Raw genomic sequence first — 22,434 nt, forward strand, 5'->3', positions numbered from 1 at the left:
GCTAGAGTGTAGCTTGCCTAGCATGCTCAAGGACCTAGGTTTCATACTCTGTACTGGGAATAATTTTGTGCTTTCAACTCTATGTGCCCAAAGCATTTCTTCTTCTTCTTCTTTTTTTTTTTTGCCAGTCATGGGGCATGAACTCTGGGCCTAGATGCTGTCCCTCAGCTCTTCAGCTCAAGGCTAGCGCTCTACCACTGGAGCCACAGCACCACTTCCAGCTTTTTCTGCGTATTTGGTGCTGAGGAATTGAACCCAGTGCCTCATGCATGCAAGGCAAGTTCTCTACCACTGAGCCACCTTCCCAGCCCCCCCAAAACATTTCTTTAAGATGAAAACATCTAAGTTTAAGATCAGCACAACTTGGTAGAAATATCCCCTGCCTCACCATTACCAAAACAGGAGGAGGAGGGGGAGGAAGAGAGGGAGGAGAAGAAGGAGGAGAGGGAGAAGGAGGGCAGAGGGAGGAGAGAGGACACTTTCCCACACAAACTGTTGCAGAGCGATCCTCTGCCCTGGTACAGAATCTTAACAATGCAACATGAAGACATATATTTGTAAAATATTTCAAAACTAGCTGAGTTCCTTTCCCTCTCTGATAAGTGATCAGATGTAGAGGTGTGTCTCGCTCCAGGAGCTTCCCTTCTTGACAGACTGGTCTCCAATAACACCTTCTAGAATCTTACAGAAGTCCCAGAAAGAAAAGAGCACAAAGTTGGTCGCATTCAACTTAAATGCTTTTATTGACAATGTCTTGGAACAATAAGCAAACAATGCTTAAATTTTTTCATTCAGATTCACTTTCCACATGTCAAAAGACCTCAAGGTAGAAAAAAATAAAATAAAAATATAAATATCTGAGAATCCATCTTAATAAATAAATTAAAAACACAATAAAACGTTTTCATGGAAAACTGTTAATGTCAGAACATTCAGACCACCTCAACAATGCATGATCAGTTACATTACAATGAACATTGATGGTGAAGAAAAACTACAGTACATGGATATAGCTATTTATTTCTATCTACTAGAAAATAAAGTGTATCTTTTCTTAATTTAATATTGGTCATTTCTAATTGGAACACACTATTGCCAGGAACACAGTAGTTATTGTTAAAATCAGCTGCACTAGATACAATTTGAAAATATCCAGCACCAGGTTAATTCCAATAATGAACCCAATAGATTAGTTAATGCTATGAGAAGACTAAGAGAAAGAAAAAGAGACACAGACCCAGGCCTGGCTCAACATGCTACTAACTACCAGCTCTCAGATGTGTCACTGGGAACAATACACACTCCATGCGTTTTGCTACATCTCTGGAAGAGGTAAGGACTTGAGTCTGCCACGAATGCTTTCAAGTCCTAGAGGCCCACAGCCTGGGGTGTTTCACGCACAGATCAGGTCCTCCCTCGGTCTACAGAAACCCTGCGGGAAGATGTGTTTCTCCTCTCTGTAATGCACCAGCTCAGGCAGTGGCACGGGCAGGTGCCGGCTGCCTCCCCATCCCTGGAGGCTCACAGGGCCAGCAGTGTGGGTGAGCTGAGCGAGTCAGAGGAGGGCTCGTTGCTGCTGCTGCCCTTGCGGTGGGCAGCTGCACAGCTGGGGAAGGAGTCAGCCTCAGGGTAGGTGAAGACAAAGGAAGACGTGTAAGTAGTGCAGCTAGGAGTACAAGTGACCACGGGGGTGCACAGGGGCTCCAGCTCTGTGGCCATGGGCCCCATCCCCAGGGAGCCACTGTGCAGGGGCTCCCAGTCTGCTGCATAGAAGGAACCAGACAGGTCCATGTCTGGCACAGAGCGGGCGGTCTCGGAGCCACTGGGCCTAGATGATGCTGGGAATAGGAATTCATCGAAGGGCTCAGCCTTCAGCTCCATGCTGCTGATGCTCTTGACCGGCTCCACTGAAGCCTTGGGCTCAGGGTCATTGAGAAGAGGCAGGGTGAAGGCTTCCTCGGAATCTGGAGTGGTGGCTTCTGGCAGGGTCCCGCTCAAATCCAGGGATGCCACTGTCATCTCTTCAGGGAAGCCTAGGTCATCAGGGATCTTGCAGGCAGGTCGGTGAGCTGCCAGGATGAACTCCAGTTTTTCCTTCTCCTTCAGCAGGTTGGCTATCTCAGTCTGCAAGGCAGACTTCTCATCTTCGAGTTGGTCTGTCTCCTGTATTTAGAGAGAGCAAGGGAAGCATTAGACACAGCGTGGTTCAAGGACTCCGCTCCCTTATGCCCAATCTCTAACTTTCCTCAGAAGTTGTAAACAGGACTGGCCCACAGGCGCTACCTACCGCTTGCAGAGTATCAGTCAGCTCCCTCCTCCGGTTTCGGCATTTAGCTGCAGCCATCTTATTTCTTTCCCTTCGGATTCTCCTTTTCTCCTCTTCTTCAGGAGATAACTAGAAGAAAAGAGAGAGCAGCATTCAGTATCAGCATCTGCCTCCATTCACCCACCCCAGTGAAACTGGCTCCCGCAGCATCTGCTCCTCTCAGTGAAGCCAGCATGCTCACCTGCAGTTGCAGGCTGAATGTGCCTTGCATTTAAATTAAGCTCCTCAGCAAGGGAACAAAGCAGAGTGAGGGCTAAAACGTGAGCTAGGAAAACTATCCAGGAAAAACTACTAGGATACTTCTTCTTGGTGTCAGACTATGTCAATCTGACTGGAGATTGAAAAGGCTTGGAGCCAGGGTTCTGGGGTCTAGGACAGAATTGTCTGAGGACAATTTCACCAGGACTGCATCCTTTCTACTATAGTAGGCTCCACCAACTCTCCACTCCCTCCCCCCTCCCATCACCACAAGGTACCAAAGAGTTCCTCACCTGTTCTACCTTGCCCCTCCGGCCGATGCTCTGAGCTCTGCCTCCTGACATGGTCTTCACCACTCCAGCCCTGGAGTAAGCCCCGGCCGAGGGGGTGGGGACTCCGTAAGGGTGTGGGGCTCTTGTCTGCGACGGGGCCACAGAAGAGACCAAGGTGGGCTGCACCAGCCACTGCAGATCCGGGCTGGTGGAGATAGCAGTCACCGTGGGAATGAAGTTGGCACTGGAGACAGCCAGATCCGTGCAGAAGTCCTGGAACAAAACAGAAGAGGAGAGCTGACGTGAGCCAGCAGGTTCCAGACACAGGTGGGGCGAGCGGAGCCCGTGCCGCATGCAGCAGCGCGAGAGAGAGGGAATGGAGCCCTGTGGTCCAGAGATAAACTACTCGCGCCTCCTTCCAGGCCTTTTATCCTGGATGAAAGCGTTCCCCGTGGCCTCCCTAGGATTCCGCAGCGCGGTGCCTTTCTCCTGCATCCCGCGGCCGCGTTCCCGTTAGTTACCCCTTCAGCATCACTCGCTTGAAAGGGGGTTTGTTATAAATATCCCTGACGTCTGCGCTGACGCAGGCGCCGCTCCGGAGTCTCCAGAATGAACTCGCTTTTTATCAATGAAACTGCCTTACACACCCCGCCCGCGGCGCCCTCCCCTCGCCTCCCTCCTCCCGGCTCCCGGCGGCCCCGGGAACGGGGAGCGGGGAGGGGGATGAAGGGGCGATGGTCGCTTTTGCCGCCTCCCCAGAGGAACTAGGCTCTAAGTTAGCGAGTCTATCGGTGAGACGCGTTGGTCGGGGAGTGCGGACGCGAAGCGCACCAGAGGAAGCGGCCGGGGTTAAGGTGGAAAGAAGCGAGCGAGTCTTACTACGACCCCTCTGCGTGCGCTCACAAGTGCGGGCGCCCCCGGCTAAGTAAGCCAGGGTAGCTCCGGGCAGCCGCTGTCCCGAGGGAAACTGAGGCACGCTCGCACACACACACATACACACCCCACTCAATCGGTATCACTGAGCGTCCCGCCCCAGACTCCACGAGTGTCCGGCCCCGCGGCTGGGGGAGCCCCCTTACCTGCGCATTGACCGGAGAGCCCATGCTGGAGAAGGAGTCGGCGGGTGAGTGGTAGTAAGAGAGGCTGTCCCCGGCCGGGGACGCGCTGCTGCAGCGCGAGGACGCCGCCTCGTAGTCCGCGTTGAAGCCGGAGAACATCATGTTCGCGGTGAGTGGAAGCCGGGCGAGGGGCCGAGGGGCTGGGGAGCAGAGCTGGAAGGGAGCGCGGTCACTGCCCGCAAGCTGCGCCGCCGCCGGCTCGGTGGGTCTGGGACTCTGTGCTGCTCGCTGGCGCTGCGGTTGGAGTACTAGGCGCCGCAGCCTCGGCTTTTATAACCCCGATGAATGAAGCTCATACGTCACGGGGCGGAGCCGGGGCCACGGGCGGGGAGGCGCGAGCGCGCGGGGGCCTCGGCGAGCCGCCCCGCCGCCTGCCCCGTGCGTGCGGCCTCTTGACCCTGTTTGGTTAGGGGTTCTTATGCAATGATCGTTCGCCATCTGGATCCGAGGGGTCTCGTAGACCCTCCAAATGTGGGGTCTGAGGGCTGGCTCCCCTCCCCTCCCGGAGCGCAGGGAACGGCCGTGGAAACCTGCTGACGCAGATGTCCTAATATGGACATCCTGTGTAAAGCGGGGAGGGACTGACGGGAACTGCTCGCGGGCTGCAGCCAACTCTTGGGGTGCAGCGCGGGGGGGCGCGCGGGGGGACGGGGAGGAGGCGGGGGCCGAGGCCGGGGGAGGGGAGGCGGGAAAGGCAGAGAACTCCAGCGAACATTCGCCCCTGATTCAATGCAGACCCTGGTTCCTGGGGGCGGCAAGGACGGGGCACGGGGCGCCTCTTTATCATTGTACGGTAATTACGGGCAGTTGTGAGGTCCAGGTGTGGAAGAAGCAGGTATTGCGCCCGAGGGCGAGGGGCTCGGGTGCCCAATCGAATTGTCTCCCCCTCTCCCCCCCCCCCGCCCCCCCCCCTCCTCCCCCCCCCTCTCCCCCCCCCCCGCTTCCCCTAACCTTAATTCAGTGCAGAATGTGGAGTCTGCCGGTAAACCCCCTGCTCTCCAGCGCCCGGCCTGGAGACATAATAACTAGGATTGCGTCTGGGAGCACAAAGTGAAGGAGCCAAACAAGTACACCATAACGTAGTTCACCTACGCTGCTGGGTTCATTCATTCCTTCATTCATTCATGGATTAAAGGAAGACGGCGTATTTATTTATGTATTTATTTTCTTAGCAATCTGTAGGGCTTTGGGGGTTGCTGCCAAGCCCCTGAGACCTTGTAGCCAATAAACATGGTGCAAAACCTTGGGTGCAGGAATGTCTGGGGGGTGGGGGTTGGCGGGGGTCGCTTGCCTTGTTCTGCGCTGGGGCCCGGGGGGCAAGGGGTTGCGTTGTTGGGGTCGTTGTTGACAATTCGGGGTTACAGTGGGGTTATGCCTCCCCCGGAGACGGCCAGTCCGCTGTGGAGAGGAGGTGGGGGGCCGGGAAGGGGGGTGGACAGTTTGGTGCGGCCAGGAAACTGCGCTTACAGGGAGAGCCCGCGGCGGGTGATTTTCCAGATCAGACCTGGAAGGGGGGGGGGCAGGCCGGGCAGGGGAGGGGGGGAGGAAGACGGGAGGGGACTGGAAGGACTGTGCCCAGGACTGACAGCGCCGGCCGCTGGGACCCCGAGCGCCGCTCTGCGGCCCGGAAGATGAAGCTTTGGGAAGGCTATGTGCGCCATAGCCCCAAACGCCTCCAACCTCCTACTCCATTGCAAAGGACAGTCGGGGTCAAACAGACCCGGACAGGTCCTAGTGCGCCGGCCACCTCTGGGGCTTTAACCGCGGGTCCTCTTGGAGCCTCTGCGTGTCCCCCACCCCCATCTTCTGACCGGGGGCATCGAGGCCCGCGGTAGACACCCAGAGAGGGGCAAGGCAGGATTAGGTCAGCGGGTGGATCTTTCGGGGCGCTCAGGGAGCGGAACCCGCGAACCTGCCTCCCGCCGCCGCACCCGAGAGCCAGGCGATCCGGCTATAGATAGTAACAGGGAAGCGGCTGTTTACAGCAACACAGCGCCGCCAGGGCCGTCTCCAGGCGACGCCGCGCGGCCCGGCGCGCCGCTCGCCGACCTGGGCGGCCTGGGCGGCCTGGGCGGCCCGGGCACCCCCTCCCTGCCCCCTCCCCCGGGGCCGCGGCCTCCCGGGCCCCAAGGCGGAGGCTCCCGCCGCCTGACGTCATCCGCCCATCCCGGGACTGAGCGAGGCTCGCTCCGGGCAGGGCGCTAACCTCCATTCTTAGAGATCCGAACCCAGCGGGAGCGGGGCCGGCAGGGAGGCGGGGATTCGTGGAACTGGGCCACTTGCTATTTTTGCATTCCCAGTCGCAGGCCGAGGTGAAAACAGAATTTCATCATTGTATGTCATTGGATTATGCTGGTGGGAATTTAGGCAGGTTTTTTTCCCCCTCATCCCAAAGGGGAAGGGGGGAAAAAGTAAAACATGCAATAGAGATCAACACTGACTTCTTGGAGCTTCTTGTGAATTGTAAGGCAGCTGATAGAAGTATCAGCCCATTTCACTGTCCTTGATGACTGAGAAAGAGAAGAGAGATTATGAAGGGATACACACACGTCTCTCTTCCTCCCCACCCCCACCCCCACCTCATTATTAGGTTAGACAAAGTAGGTCAAACTTTGAATTCCTGGTTCTGGCCTTGCCTTCCATTCACAAGTAGCCTCGGATCTCCGGGCCACTTAAGAGAAAACCTAGAATGATTTGATTTACATCCCCTTCAGTTGGAAGCAGTTTAGCCCAAGCACCTAAAATGTGTCAAGATTTTATATCCAGAATTTATCTCATATATCACTTATCCTGCCTGTGGCGATAAAAAAAAAATAGAAGAAAAGAGGCCTTTGGGTGAGTTTGTGTCCTCCAGAAAGCTTAACTGTTTCTTTCCTGGCATCATTATGATCTTAGCTGTAGATTTAATGCACCTGTATTTTGAATAGGACAGACCACATAGCATTCATTCATTCTTTATTTAATGAAGAACTATGGACAATGTTTATAATCTGGGAATGAATTGGGGACTGGTCCCCACTCTCAATGAGATTCCAGCCTCAGGGGAAAAAGGGATAAGTAAACAAAGGAGTTTGTAACCTCTTAAATTTAGAGAACAACAAGTAAGTCCTGAATGTTAGAGGAACACAAAGGGCATTTGGAGACAGTTCCCAAGGGAAGTGATAGCAATACAGAGATAGGACTTGGCTTCTCTGTCCACAGGCTAATGACATTATCAAGATCAAAAAAGGCCAAAGCATTGTCTCAGGAGCAAGCACTCAAGCGGAAGCAGTGGAGAGAGGGTGGAACACTCCCAGACACTCACCTCCTCCTGGCATCCATAGCAGTGACCATCCTGAGACATTCACATCTCAGTCTATGCATGGTATCCATTTCACGACTGCAAAATGACATTTTTTGATGTAGGATGTATTATATTTGCCTGACCATGCATAATGCTCTGGGTTCCATCCCTAGCACTGCAAATAACAGCCACGATAATAGTTGGACTAGTCTAGACAGATAAATCTGGAAGACTCTTATCTCCAATTAGCCAGCAAAAAGCCAGATGTGTATCTCAAATGGTAGGACTGTAAGTGGAAAAGCCAATAGCAACAGCTCAAGGCCTGGGGTTCAAGCCCGGTACTGGTAGCAATAAATAAATAAATAAACAAACAGAAAAACAAATAGGTACAGCGTGTATTTCAAAAGACAATAGAAATGCTAATTGCTCTGGTTTGGTGATGACATGAATCTATACGTTTATGAAAATATTATTTTGTGCCCATAATACATATAATTTCTATTTGTCAATTGAAAACAAAGCTTAAAATAAAACATGGAGATCACCCAATATAGCCTAACATGAAAGGCAAGTCAAAGCTTACCTGTGAAATTATCTTTGCCACTTGCAAAGATCAGGGTGACTTTGAGACAGGTGTCTGCAGCTCTATAGCATAGTGCTGCCTTCTAATAGGACAGGGATTCCATGCTCTGGACAAGTCTGAGCATGTCATCCCAGAATCTACATGGCATGTGATTATCTGTGTACAGCGCCTCCTATCTGGGGATTCAAAACTGAAAAGGAAGATAGAATCTCACACCTGACTTGAGCCCACATTGAAAACCCCAAATTTAAACTAAAAAAAGAGTTCCTCAGCAGATTTTCCTTGTCATGTATGGGCTTTCCCATTTTACACTGGCCTATGGCACTTCAGTAGAGAAGCCTGACCAGCATCAGGCTGGTCAATAATGTTTGAAGTGGGGTTTGCATTTGTTTAGCCTGGTGTTATTGCAACATTAAGTGAAAGGCTGCTGCTGTCTGGGCCGCCTACGTAAATGCTGCCGCACATGGCCTGTCCCCAGCATGCAGTAGTTATTTATTTGGGGAAGTGTGGTCTGGTGGTGAAGGGTTGTGGTTGGAGCACGGGACCGAAAGTCGGGAAGATGCATACACCAAATCAGCTTCTTCAGAGGTTTGAGAAAGACACTTCTTAGACTTGTTTGACTTTTTTGGGGAGGCCTGGGCCTGGGCACTGTCCCTGAGCTTCTTTTGCTCAAGGTAGCACTTCTCTACCACTTCAACCACAGTGCCACTTCTGGTATTTTAGTAGTTTATTGGAGATAAGAGTCTTATGGACTTTGCTGCCTGGGTTGTCGATTCTCAGATCTTAACTCCCTGGATAGCTAGGATTACAGGTATGAGCCATTGATGCCTGGATAAAGTGATTCTTTTTTTTTTTTTCTTTTGTCAGTCCTGGGCTTGAACTCAGGGCCTGGGCACTGTCCCTGAGCTTCTTTTGCTCATGGCTAGCACTCTACCACTTGAGGTACAGCACCACTTCCGACTTTTTCTGTTTATGTGGTACTGAGGAATTGAACCCAGGACTTTATGCAACTAGGCAAGTACTCTACCACTAAGCCACATTCCCAGCCCTTGCTTGACAATTTTTGGCTTTTGTGTTTTTCATGTACCTCTTTTCACTTAGTGCCTAGCATGATGCCTGACTCAAAATAGATATCCAATAAATATCTATTGAATGAATGAATGAATGCCCTCATCTAGGCAAGGATGAACATAGATTATCCTTGATGGGGACTTGGAAAGAAAAGAGATGATATTTTTTAAACCTTTGGAAATTCTGGTAGATTGAGTCTTTTATTCTTGGGTATGAATAGGCAAAAACTTGGGAAAGAGAAAAATAAGATGATTGGGTTATTTTCAGCTGGTTCAGTCTATGTGTGACATGCCAGTGGTTCATACTGAAAGGTCAAACTTACCCTTGTTGTTGAACCCCATGAGAAAGGCAAGCAGTGTCCATACAAAATACCACATTGTCTGCAGTAACAAAGAATATGCTAGCAACATTCTAAATGTATTCCTTCTAAATGTCTGGACCCACCAAGGAAGAGCGTCCCATGAGGCCTGCAGGATTCACACTCACGTGAGTCCAATGCAGGGTCCCAGGGGTCGAGGTTACTCACCCTATGTCTTACATTGGGAGCCCAAACATTGCTGCTATTTAGAAGAGCTGAGACTCAGAATTACCATCACCACCACCCCCACGCACACACCACCACCGCAGCTAATTAGTGCTAGTGATTTAGCCTCTTTGGGAAAAATTCTGTTCTCATTATGAACAACAACTCTTGGCTTTCTGACAGGAGATGATGATTCAGTGGGATCCCCATCCTGCTGCTAATGTGAGCGTTTAAACAAAGCTCTGTGTGGTCCCTGGGACACACTCCATCTGGAGCTGAGGAAACTGGGGACCTGCTATGGTGCTGATGACTGACACCACTTCAGCCCAAGCCGGCAACAACGGTCAGAGAGAGAGAGAGAGAGAGAAAGAGAAACAAACAGACTGACTGACTGACTGAGACAAATAGAGAGAAAGAGACAGAGAGACAGAGACAGTAGGGTCTGGGCATCTTCTGGTTTTTTAGTGGTTAATTGGTTATGTCTCATAGACTTTCCTGCCTGGGCTGACGCTGAACTTCAACCCTCAGATCTCAGCCTCTTGAGGGGCTAGGATTACAGGCGTGCAGTTCCTGGCTAGCTTGCAATATCTTTTACCACCAGTAGCAGTGTCACACACCCGCCCGCCTGCCTGTTGTGGGGAACTTTGCTTCTGCAAAAAGAACACACCATGAGCAGAGGAGCCAGTCCTGTCTCTCCTTGCTGTCAGCTGCTCAGACGTCCTGAGCTGACCTTCTGTGGCTCTGGCAGACTTGGCTGCTGGAATTCCAAAGGAACCCCATCTTACGTCACTAAATCTATAGGACAACAACACACCCTGAGAAACCTCAACTCTAGGATTCCCATCCAACAAGAAAAATCTCACCATCATCATGGGCAGGGCAGGGAGGTGGGGAGGGAGGGAGGGAGGGAGGGCTAGCAATGGCTGGCACAAGAAGTGCTCCAAGATGTTGAAATATGTTAGCCACCTCCTTACTCAATAAGACATATCTCTTTAAAGAAACATAGAGCATTTGTAAACCCCCCTCCAAAATCAATGGTCCTTTCCTAAACCAGGAAAATCCTGACCAGTAATAAAAGGTAGATTTAGGTTGGCTTCTGAGCTATATAGGTCATAGGTCCACCCACAGATTAACTACTTTTCCTCTTAATTTAATATCTGATTGTGTTCTACATGAAAACTTCCATTTGCAATTAATTCCCAGCTAAGGTCTGATTTTCTCACTGTTGTTTTATTTGAGGGATTAGTTGAGTTAGAGATCTTTGGTACTGATCCAAAAATAACTCTACTAAGAATTTTACCTTCAGGGCTGGGGGTGTGGCTCACTGGGAGAACACTTGCCTAGCACGTGTAAGACTCTTGAGTCCTATCTCCAGTACAGCAAATAATCAGAATCAGAATCACAAATTAAAGAATTTCACCTTAAAACTCTTGCCTACCCTGGATTGTGAGATGATGTGTTGCCACAAGGACAGGTCCTAACTGATAGAGTTTACTCTCCAACCTAGGGGAGCTCTGAATTAAATTACAGCCCTAAACAGATCTGTTGTTTCCCCATTCTAATTTATAGAATGACACTGAGAAAAAAAAAAATCTATCCAGGTGCTAGTGGCTCAAGCCTGTAATCCTAGCTACTTAGGAGGCTGACATCTGAAGGTCACAGTTCAAAGCCAGCCCAGAAAAGTCCATAAGATTCTTACCTCCAATAAACCAAAAAAAACACCCCAAAAAACAGATATGGAGCTATGGCTCAAGCCTTGAGGAAAAGAAGCTCAGAGACAGCATCCAGGCCCTAAGTTCAAGCCCCCCAGGGCAGTCAGAAAACAAAACAAAACAAAACCCTCATACTCCCTTCTAGGGTCTACAGAGCTATAGAGACCAAAACCTGTGTAACCTTCCAGCTTCATCCTCAGTAACTTTCTCTCACTCTAACTCCAGCTACTGGGGCCTATTTCTTTCCCCAATGTGCCAGGTTCTGGGCTATTCTGCGCTCTATTCCCTCTTCCCTCAGACACTGATACATGGACATTCATATCTGCATCTGCTTAGCGGAGTACTGGTAGCTCAGGTCTGCAGTTTTAGCTATGCAGGAGATCTGATGATCTGAGCTCCTAAGACCTGAGGATCAAAGTTTAAAGTCAGCCCACTGAGAGTCTCAGAGACTCTTATGTCCAATTAACCAGCCAGAAGTAGAGATATGGCTCTTTTCCTTCGATAGTTTGTAAGCTCCTCAAGAACAGAGACCTTAGTAGGTTGTTATAGATCCTCAGTGCCTAGCTTCCTGAAACTAGAAGACTCTCACTGAAAGCTGGGTGTGGGGGCAAACGCCTATAATCCTAGCACTCAGAGGCTAATACAAGAGGATCTTAAATTTGATGCCAGCCAGAGCTAGATAATAACTTGCCTCAAAACAACAAAAAGCTTGTGTGAGTGTTAAACAGAGGACTTTATCACTTCTGCTGCTTATATGTTTCTAGTATCTGCCACATAGCTAGGTATAAGCTGCTTTAGCTTTCAACCTATAGTTAGCTACCTGGCCCAGAAATGGTATCAGTGGGAGGCCTAACATTTGTGTAGCCTTGGGTTTGAGGCCCTGGGTTCACTTTCTAGTATCCATAAAACATAACAAAACACAAAATAGCCAGGCACAGGTGGCTCACACCTGTAAATCCTAGCTACTCAGGAGACTAAGATCTGAGGGTCGTGGTTCAAAGCCAGCCCAGGCAGGAAAGTCTGTGAGACTCTTATCTCCAATTAACCACCAGAAAACCAGAAGTGGTGCTGTGGCTTAAGTAGTAGAAAGCTAGCCTTGAGCTGAAGAGCTGTGGGACAGCACCCAGGCCCAGAGTTCAAGCCCCACGACTGACAAAAATAAAAAATAAATAAACAAAAATACAACAAAGCAAGAGTGAGAGAGAGAGAGAAGGAGAGGTATTGTGGGTGATTTATAATTTATATCCCAGATCCTTTTCTACAAATTCAACCTAATACTACAAATAATTTTTTAGGAAATATTTGGGCATAAAGGTAAAAATCTAACCAATTGTTTAGTTTGAAAGAACTTTCCAGGTGTGGTGGTATCCTGCTGCAATCCCAGCAATGGGAAGTAGAAGCCAGTCTGGACAAATTCAAGGTTAGTCTGACTTATGAAAATATAATAATAAATAATATTAAACAAGTACTGGCCATAGAGACATAATCAAACTCTTATTACTTCAGTATTACAGTGATTATAGTCTCTAAATAATTCAAAATAAAAATAATAATTGTAGAATTATTTTATTCTACAGCCCAACTTACAGTTAGGCTTAAAATGAAGGTAGGAGGTATATTCCACAACAAAGAGCGGAACCACTCTTTCCCTAGTGCCAGCAACAATACCTCCCACCACACTAAGCACTAATACATAGAATAATGGACATGACTAACTCATTTCTTGAACATTCCCTAACCTTGTTCTTGAACAATCAAGTTAGCCTGAGCACATGGCTAGCGTCAGATCAGTTTTTGTTGGTTGCAGAGGCTGGAATACCATACACCACAAGATCCCCCTGAGGCCGGGATGTAGCACTACCTCAGCCCATCTGGGCTGGGCTCATCTCTGCTACAGAGCATCTTGGTTGCTTCTGCCTGGGTTACATTGGGTTAGCACGAAGGCATGGGACGGACCCAGAAAAGTCTGCATTTGAATCACTAGACAGGGTCCTATTCCTATTCTCAGATCCATCATGTAGCTTGGAATAAAACATGGATTACCTGCCCAGAGGGTATTATATAAAGAATGGTTGCTTTCTTTCACCTGCCTGCTGAGAATGAGAAACATCACAGCTAATGAGGATCCAGACGTGTTTGATAATAGTATTTTGGCATCTAAGTCAAGTTCATTTGAACTGGGAGCTTCATTCCACTGATATTTGTCTGGGCTTAGAACCATAGGAGTAAAGTGCGAGGGATTGTGAAATAGGCTGAAGAAATAGAAAAATACCCAAACACCCTGATCTTCAACTCATACTCTACTTACTGACCCATCCAAACAGGCTAAGCAAATGATCATTGTAAGCCAGGGCACTAACATTTGTAACCCACTTCTGGCATGGTGACCATCAGAGTGGGAACACTGACAGGTTTCATATTGAATAGTTTTAGATTGTGGGTGTAGATAAGAGCAGCCCTGAGGTGTTTATATCACACATTTAGTTTGCGATTCATTCAGTTGTATTCTTATCAGATACCTCAATCCTGCTTTCTATTTTTCCATTGGCTTCAGAACTCCCTCAAGGGAAGAAAAGGGTTTCGCTGTCTTCAAAATACTATTTCCTTGTATAAATGCCAGAAAAAAAAAACCAATTACATACAAGTACTAGGGTCAGGCTTTTGCAAAGTTAATCTTCTTCTAATTCAAATTATGCAGAGTCAAATATTCTATCCGTTGTTTTTGGTTTTGTTTTGTTTTGTTTGCTTTTTGTGCCTGTACTGAGGTTTAAACTCAGAGCCCCGATGTTGTGCCTGAGCTTTTTTACTCAAGGCTGGCACTTCACTATTTGAGCCTCACATCCACTACTGGCTTTTTGGTGGTTAATTGGAGATAAGAGTCTCACAGTCTTTCTTGCCTAGACTAGCTTCAAACCTCGATCCTTAGATCTCAGCTTCCTGAGTAGCTAGGATTACAGATTTGAGTATACCCAATATACCCTGGCAAGTATGCTGATCTTTATCCATCACTAAACACCTTTATTGAGTACTTACTGTATGCAGATCACTGGAATCTAAATTAAAGAAACAAGCTTTCTAAGATAAAAACTTATTAAGATTAAAAACTTAAAGCCTGGTAATAAAGGATAACTTGGGGGCTGGGACTGTGGCTTCATGGTAGAGTGCTTGCCTAGCATGCATGAGGTCCTGTATTCCCTTCCTTGGTCCCACATAAGCAAAAAAAAAAAAAGTCATTAAATAACATTTTAAAAATAAATAAATAATAAATAGGAAACCAAACAAATAAAAGTCAAGTGTGGGCTGGTAATTAAAATGAAAGCATATGTTACAGACAATTGTGCTGCTATTTTGGGTTGGGTGGAATGAGGTGAAATTTGCCATGGGAAGTGGATAAGAAACTGGCCCAGAGGAATGGGGAGCCAAGCATTCTGAGTGGAAGAAATGATTCCTAAAGTAGGGTGAAGAACTCAGAAACATGATGGAATGTGGCTCAGTGGTAGAGTGCTTGCCTAGCATGCATGAAGTCCTGCTTTCCATTCCTCAGTATCACATAAACAGAAAAAGTTAAAAGTGATGCTGTGGCTCAAGTGATAGAGTGCTACCCTTGTGCAAAAGAAGGTCAGGGACAGTTGCCCAGGTCCTAAGTTCAAGCCCCAGGACTGGCAAAAACAAAAAACAAAAAACCTCAGAAACAGAAGAACTGATTTCCTCATCTCTTAACCTCTCAATCCAGCATCCTTGCAAGTGGCATCTCCAACACTGCAATCCCACTTACTAACAACTCTGTTAGTATTAGCTGAAAGTTAATTCTAACTTTCAGATCCGTGCTACCAAATCTAGAGATTTGTTAATGCCTCTCCCTGCATTTTCCTCCCTAACTATCCCTGTACTTCAAGCAGGATATGGATAGCTGCAGTTTGTTCTCATAGCAAACACTACCCATCTGGATCCTTCCTTATTGGGGTGGGGCAAAGGGGGGGGTTAGTACTAGGGCTTGTTCTCAAGGCCTCCCACTCTCACTTTGGTTTTTCACTCAAGGCCGGTGCTGTACCACTAGAACCAAACTCCATATTCTTCTGGTTTTTGGTGGTTGATTGGAAATGAGACTCTCATGGACTTTTCTACCCAGGCTGGCTTTGAACCTTGATCCTTAGATCTTAGCTCCTGAGTAGCTAAGATTATAGGCGGGATCCACCAGTGCCTGGTCTGGATTCTTCTTATAAGTGGCACCATACTAGTATGATGGTTAGTGAGATTTTGCTCCCTAGCTCCAAGTGTCTTAAATGAAAACAAATGAAGTAAATCACCCTAACCCAGGCCTTGAGATCTTCCAGGGCCCCTTTCTTACAGGAATTTGAAAACAGGCGCATTCCATCTTGCCCTTTGTTGAAGAGCTATTGACAATACACAGAGTTCAGCTTAGAATTTGTGCTGTAAAATGGCAAAATACTGAACAAACCAAGCTTTCTCACCCAGGGCACCACTCCCCTTGGATTCTGCTGATCCTCACACAGCATTCAATAAGTACATTTGGGAGGTTTCTGGGGGACTACATTCAAAGCATTTGTTTCTTTAATTCTTTGTTATTTTCATTGCCCTGGAGATCATTCTACAGGCTACTATCAGAATCCACCCATCTTCCATTCCTGTAAATATTATGTTTGCACCAAAGTATGTGAACTATTTCAAAGCTGGAATATGAACCAGGGTGGGAAAAACTTGCTAGTGGAATGACAGAAGAAAAGCATTAAAACTGAAACGAGAGAGAATTCTGCAGCAAAGGAAAAGTGGGCTGCTAGCTGCTGTGTTTGTCAGGGGGAAGAGGGCAGGTCAAGCCTTGCGGATGGATTACTCAGCCCACGCTTGATTATTTAAATCCAGCAGCAGTAAATGTATGCTGACACATTCCTGGGGGCACCCGGGTGACTTTCATTACAGCAAGGACAAGAAGCCACATTCAGTTTCTAGAGAGGTCATTTGGTTTCGATCACAGTACCGATTGTTCCAAGCAATGGCGACCAAGGGAAGCTGAGGTTGCTGTTGTCAACCCTCAGTGATTCCTGGGAAGGGGGAAACGAGGCAACTGCTGCCACACATCTGGAGCTGGTGACAATTCAACTGATTGCTAACTTGTGATGCGAGGCTCATCATCCCTCCTTGGCGGCCCCAACCTCTAGAACATGTGGGGAAAGAATTAATATGAATTTCTAGTATGATACATAGGTCCTCTGCCCCTACGCCTCACGTGCCTCACTCAATTCATCACATTGTTCTCTCTGTCCGTATCTCAAATGTAAACCAAGAGTCAATCTTCTTGTCCTTCTCCTAGGCACCCAAGATGAATTAGCAACCTTGGAGAGGCCCTCACTGCCCGTGAGATTTTGTGTTATTTTTTTTTTAATTAATAGCAGTTTATTACCACAATACATATATACTTGTTTACAAAGCAATTGGGCTAAATAAAAAGATAAGTCCCACAAAGTAGAGATCCTTGTTTTGTATGCTTCTGTCACCTCAAGCACTGAGGGGAGATCTCATCCTAGTAGCTGCTGTTGAATGAGTCAGTTTGTGGTCTACCTGCCTAGTCCAGGAAGGCAGACAGTGCCAATTTTGCTCAGCATTGACTTTCTAGACCCTTCCACAGTATCAAACACATACCAGGTGCTCAAAAATACGTTTGTTGGCTCACACCTGTAATCCTAGCTACTAGGGGGCAAACATCTGAGGATTGCAGCTCAAAGCCATCCCCAGGCAGAAAACTCCATGAGATTCTCATCTCCAATTAACCAGCAAAAAGCCAGAACTGAAGGTGTGGCTCAAGTGGTAGAGTGCCAGCCTTGAGCAGAAAAGCCATATCCCAGCAACACCAAAAAAATGACATTTTGAATGAATAGAAATAATAGTAGGTGATTTTTAATTAAAACTTACTCATGTTAAATACTTTAAGTGATTTTTTTTTCCTTTTTGGCAATGAAAAGCAAACATGGGACCTTGCACATTCTAGGCAAGTACTTTATCCCTAGGCCACACTCTCAGCCCCTGGTTACTTCATTTGGTTTGCTGTAATATAGTTGAGACAGGGTCTGGCTTTGTAGCAAAGGCCAGCCTTAAACTTACCATCATCCTCCCCCCACTTCCCAAGTGCTGTGATTACAGGCCATATATTACCATGCACAGTGTATAAAAAGATTATGTTAACATTCACTACAAGGCAACTATGAGATACATTGTTATATCACTTTGGTTGAATAGGTTTGATCATTTTTGTTTGTTTATTTTTTTGAGAAAAAAGTCTATGCAGCCCAGGATGATGTCAAATTTTTTTTTAAAAAATCTGTTAGTTTCTCAAGTGCTAGAGTTACATCACACCTAGCTTAGGTTCAGTAATATATATATATATATATATGTGTGTGTGTGTGTGTGTGTGTGTGTGTGTGTGTATGAATGTACTCAGGGTGTTGAACATTGTTCCTTAGCTTTTTCACTTAAGGCTAGCACTCTTATCACTTGAGCCACTTGCTTTTTTTCTGGTTAACTGGATATAAGAGTCTCATAGACTTTCCTTTCCAGGCTGGTTTTGAACCATAACCCACAATCTCGTAGCTAAGATTACAGGTATGAGCCATCAGCACCCAATAGATTCAGTAATTTAAAAAAAAATCTAATCCTATAATTTTCAAATCTAGAGTGGATAATTGGACTAAATATTCGCCCTAGTGAGCTCTGCGGAAATATTTATTTCTCTAGGTGCTTACCAGAGAGTGACTGATAAAGAAACTTTGTCTCATGGGCTTTGATTATGCTTATGTTGCTTTGAATTAAATTATAACCTCAGCTTCAAGGTACATTAGACTTTGGATCGTCAACACACACACGCACACACACGTACACATATCTACATAGTACAAGTTACATTGGGTTCTAAAGTTACATTGCTTCTAAAATACTTGTACTTCTAAGAGAAAACTAGAGACAGGAGAAACATATGGGCCAACACTTGCTCCAGGAGCTGGTTAAACTGGCTCTGCCAGTGTCTTTGGCACCTATCTGCCAAGGACATTAGTTGGAAGACAGGCTTGTTCTCTCCCCTGGGAACTATGTCATTCCCTATCATCCAGCTCCATCTGATCTAGTCAACCCAGGCACAAGGTAATCAATAATAGTCTGACATCCCCACATAAGACTTGGTGTGTTCAGGTAGGCAGGACATGGTCCAAGCAACGATTTGCCAAACTGTAAACAAATCAGTCTACCCCAGAGTGGAAGTAAGGGAGACTCATTCTTCTTTACCAAGGAAACTAGTGAGCCAAAGATGCATTCGATGAGAAGTGGTTAGATTGATTGGAAATATGAAACAATTCTTGAGTGAAATTTTTACTTTTTGGGGGGAGGGATGTTATAGTTGTTTGTTTAGTTTGGTTCTTGAGACAGAGTCTCACTATACAGCCCAGTCTGAGATCTTCCTGCCTCTCTCCCCTATGTGGGATTACAGGTGTGTGCAATCAGGTAGTTTGTTGTTTGTTTTCTTGCTTTAGGGGAACTGGGAATTGAACCAAAGGTCTTATGCATGATAGACAAGCACTCTATGACTGAACTAAAACCCCTTTTATTTTAAGATGAGATCTCATTAACTTGCCCAACTTGGTCTCAAACTAATGATCCTCCTGCCGCAGCCTCCCAGCTAGCTAGGATCACAGGTGTAGGCCACCACCACTAGCCTTTTAATCCCGTTTGATTCTTATGTCTATGCTTCACCAATGTTAGTCATAACTCATAGACACTGAAGAAGAATTGTTAAAGGAAGACAAGTAAAGACTAAACAGGAAGTTTCATAGAACCACATATATTTAATTTTAAGGGATGTTCTTTAGTCTTAATTATGTTCTTTTGACTTCCATTGTGTTAAAATATACTCTGATATGAAAGTGGTGATTAATAGTAAATGTTTTTAGAATTAAAAGTTGGCAACCCACCCTTCACCAGAGCAAAGCTATGGAAAACAGTCCAGATGCGCCTCAACGGACACAGGGATCAAGAAAATGTGGTATATATACACAGTGGAATTTTACTCATTCATTAGGAAGGATGATATTACACGACTTGCAAAGAAATAGATGGACCTGGAAAAAATTATGGTCAAGTGAAGTAAGTCAGGCTCAGAGAGATGAATATAGGTAAACTAGAACTAATCTATAAATGCAAAAATAAATATATGGAGTTAGGTGCAAGTGTACACAAATGTAGTAACTGAAGTGTGGCATTTGTAGGAGAAAATTCAAGCAGTGTAATTTCTTAGAAAAGCGAACTCACAGTCCAACAAAATGAATACCAGGAAACTGGCCCTTGAAAGGTGTTGGGGGATGGTCAAGGAATGGGGTGGACAAAAGACGAGAGGAAAGGAGGGAGTACAGTCATACTATTCAATACACAGCCTATGAAATTAAGAAAATTGAGAGGAGGGAGGTGGGTTGGGAGGGAAGGGGATAATGGAGAGGGATGACAATGATCAAGACACATTATATTCATAAGCTGATTTGTTGAATGGTAATTATGGTCATTATACAATGGCTTACAGATAATAAAAATGTCATTTTTAAGGTTGACAACTTTAGTCATTTCTCAGTAGTGTTTTGGGAGACTTTGGGTGAGAATGGTGAAGACAGTCTTTTCCTCTTATTTGTGATTAGAGCTATGGTATGTTAGGTAGTCTCTGAGTGGGTGGTCTCTGTCAGCAGTTGTGAGGCACCACTTGGATTAAAATGAAGATCTTCTCTAGGATTCTAGCACCTTTCTCAGCCATGCTCAAGAGTCTATTGCTTCTGTGTGGTGCCATCTTAGCTGTTGGGCTGTCAAGAAGAAACATGTCTGCTGAGCACTGGTGGCTCACACCTGTAATTCAAGCTACTCAGGAGGCTGAGATCTGAAGATTGCAGTTCAAAGCCAGCCAGGGCAGACAAGTCTGTGAGACTGTTATTGCCAATTAACTACCAAAAAGCTGGGAAGTTGAGCTGTGACTTAAGTGATAGAGTGATAGTCTTGTGTGAAAAAAGCTAAGGTACATCACCCAGGTCCAGAGTTCAAGCCCCAAAACCAGCACCAAAAAGAAAAAAGAAGATACAGAAATTCAGCAGTATGGGACACCCTGGTCCTTATGTTGAATTTGGTCAGCAAAACAAACTGGCTTGGTCAAAGCACTGGATAGGGAGAGTATGTGTGTGTACATGCAAACACACATACAACAAACCATTCCGTGAAGTATCATTAAACTATAATCAATTTGTGATTTCCTGAAGTAAAACTTGCCAGAGCTCCCATCATGACTTATTAACCATGTTTGGTTCTAACAGGAAGACAGAATTAAAACATGGAAGGTTGTAGGTTATAACCGATGGCCTTAGATAGGGTAATAAATCTGATTCATGTGCCAGAATCAAATGTAGGTTCTTAGAAACTAGCCTTCCATCCTCCTACCCTCTTCCTCATTCAAACTGAAAACATGCCCTCAGTCACTGCTTCCAGCTTCCCAGGTCATCTTTAACGTTCAATGTAAATTCTGGTCACATTGCTCCTCTTTTGGTATAACCCAGGTATATTGGCTCTTGGAGATCAAGACATTTTGTATTCCTGGAAAGGTGAAAAGAGATGATAGAATTAGAAAGGGATGCTTGATGGTCCAAAAATGATCTTATATCAGACTTTCAAATGTTCCCTGGCAGTGTCAGGACAAGAGGGAGACTTGCTGGCACTTTAATATATTTACTGGGTAAATAGTAAGCACTTGCAGTTCCTGACTTAATCAGAATGAAGTTCATTATGATAAAGAGTTGTGCCCTTTGGTCCTATTTGCATTAAGCAAGCTCCCAATTTCATTTAATTTCACTCACAGCTCTGAAGGAAATTACAGGCTGTAAGGTGAGCCAAAGGATGGGGGCAGGGGGAATTAACATGGATCACCAGAAAAGATGAAAGGGAAAGGAGGTGGTGGGCTAAAAGGAGAGAAGAAAGAACAGATACCCTTATCAGCTCCCATCTAGGAGAGTAATTTTGTGTTCTTGTTATTTACTTGAGGTTTGTATCAGTATCTCTTTCTGGTTTTTGGAAACATGTGATCAGGTCATCTAAACCTTCTATGAAACATTTCGGACTTGTGTGTGCTTGAGCTAGTGAAGATTTATTATATTTGACACCATAACTAAAGATTTTAAGACATTCTTTTAAGCAGGACTTGAAACCCCTGAGGCTAGATTATTATCTGTTGCCAGATGTTAACTTGGTTTCACTGACAGGAATCCAGGGTAAGGTTAAAACGCTTTCTGAGGCTAGAGAGGCCAGTGTCAGTGGTAGAGCTTTAGCCTAGCACAGGTTAAAGGCAAAAAACAAACAAACAGGAAAATGGTTTCTGAAGACATTGGAATGGTTGATTCATTTGCATTTCATTTGCAGAAAAAAATCCCTATTTAGGATTCAAATGGGCAGAGTGAAAAGATTGAATAAGTTCCTAACTAGAAATACCTACCCAACGTCCTTTGGGATTCTTTGATGAACATGAAAGAAATCTGGACATCTCAGGGTGAATAGGGAAAAATGATGTCATTTAACAGAATAAGCACCAGAAAAGAAAATGTAGCCAAATCCTGTAGTGGTCAGCACTGGGATCCAGGCATGAGGAATGGAAAGCCCCTGACTGCTGTTCAAAGTATAGATATAAAAATCTTAAGCTGGTAAAGCAACACAGTTTCTAGGATATGGCTAAGAGAATAATGGCATTTCTGGGATGTGATGCGGAATAGGGGTTAGAACACCAGATACTAGGTTGTGACAGACGCTTGGGATGAAGCCCATGACTCCCACAATGGGCTTGGTTACAGTGGAATTATGTCATCTACTAAGCTGCAATCGGTAGCAAAGCTGCACGTTGAACACGTTTTCTCCTGGATCCCATCCTTGGCAACAGATTTAGTCTTCAGCTTCCAAGATCTGGTAGAGAAATAAACAACTGGGAGACAACAACCAAAACAGCAACACAGCAGAGCTGGGCCCAGAGACGAAACCCCGCCTCTGGAAGCCTGCAGCCAATCAGAAGCCTGTTGCTGGGGCTCTGTGTTTGGCCGCCTGACGTTCCCATGGAGACGGAAGAACGTTACACACTAAACACTGGCTACGTTGACGTCGACGCATTATATCCATGGAGACGACAGTGTACGTCATTCCTCCCGCCCCTCCACCTTCCCCGAACGCCGGGAGCAGAAGGCGACGCAGGCGCCAAGACAGGCTGGTGGGCGGGGCCTGATGCCTGGAGGGAGGCCTGTGGGCGGGGCCTGTTGTTATGACTGCAGCAGTGGCTGTTT

The 22,434-nt window shown here is 46.3% G+C and overlaps 1 protein-coding gene across 1 annotated transcript; it reads right to left on the reverse strand.

Annotated features, from left to right (window-relative positions):
* Nucleotides 1–719: 719 nt before the first annotated feature.
* Fos (FBJ murine osteosarcoma viral oncogene homolog) lies at nucleotides 720–4,191 on the reverse strand. The gene is made up of 4 exons (XM_013017813.1): nucleotides 3,876–4,191; nucleotides 2,818–3,069; nucleotides 2,288–2,395; nucleotides 720–2,163 (listed from the first exon to the last, which is right to left on the reverse strand). Exons 1-4 carry the CDS (start codon nucleotides 4,014–4,016, stop codon nucleotides 1,522–1,524), a joined length of 1,143 nt encoding a protein of 380 aa, XP_012873267.1. The 5' UTR covers nucleotides 4,017–4,191; the 3' UTR covers nucleotides 720–1,521.
* Between the last annotated feature and the right edge of the window lie 18,243 nt (nucleotides 4,192–22,434).

This window comes from Dipodomys ordii, unplaced genomic scaffold (genome assembly GCF_000151885.1).
Source record: "Dipodomys ordii isolate 6190 unplaced genomic scaffold, Dord_2.0 Scaffold2, whole genome shotgun sequence".
NCBI classification, from domain to species: Eukaryota; Metazoa; Chordata; class Mammalia; order Rodentia; family Heteromyidae; genus Dipodomys; species Dipodomys ordii.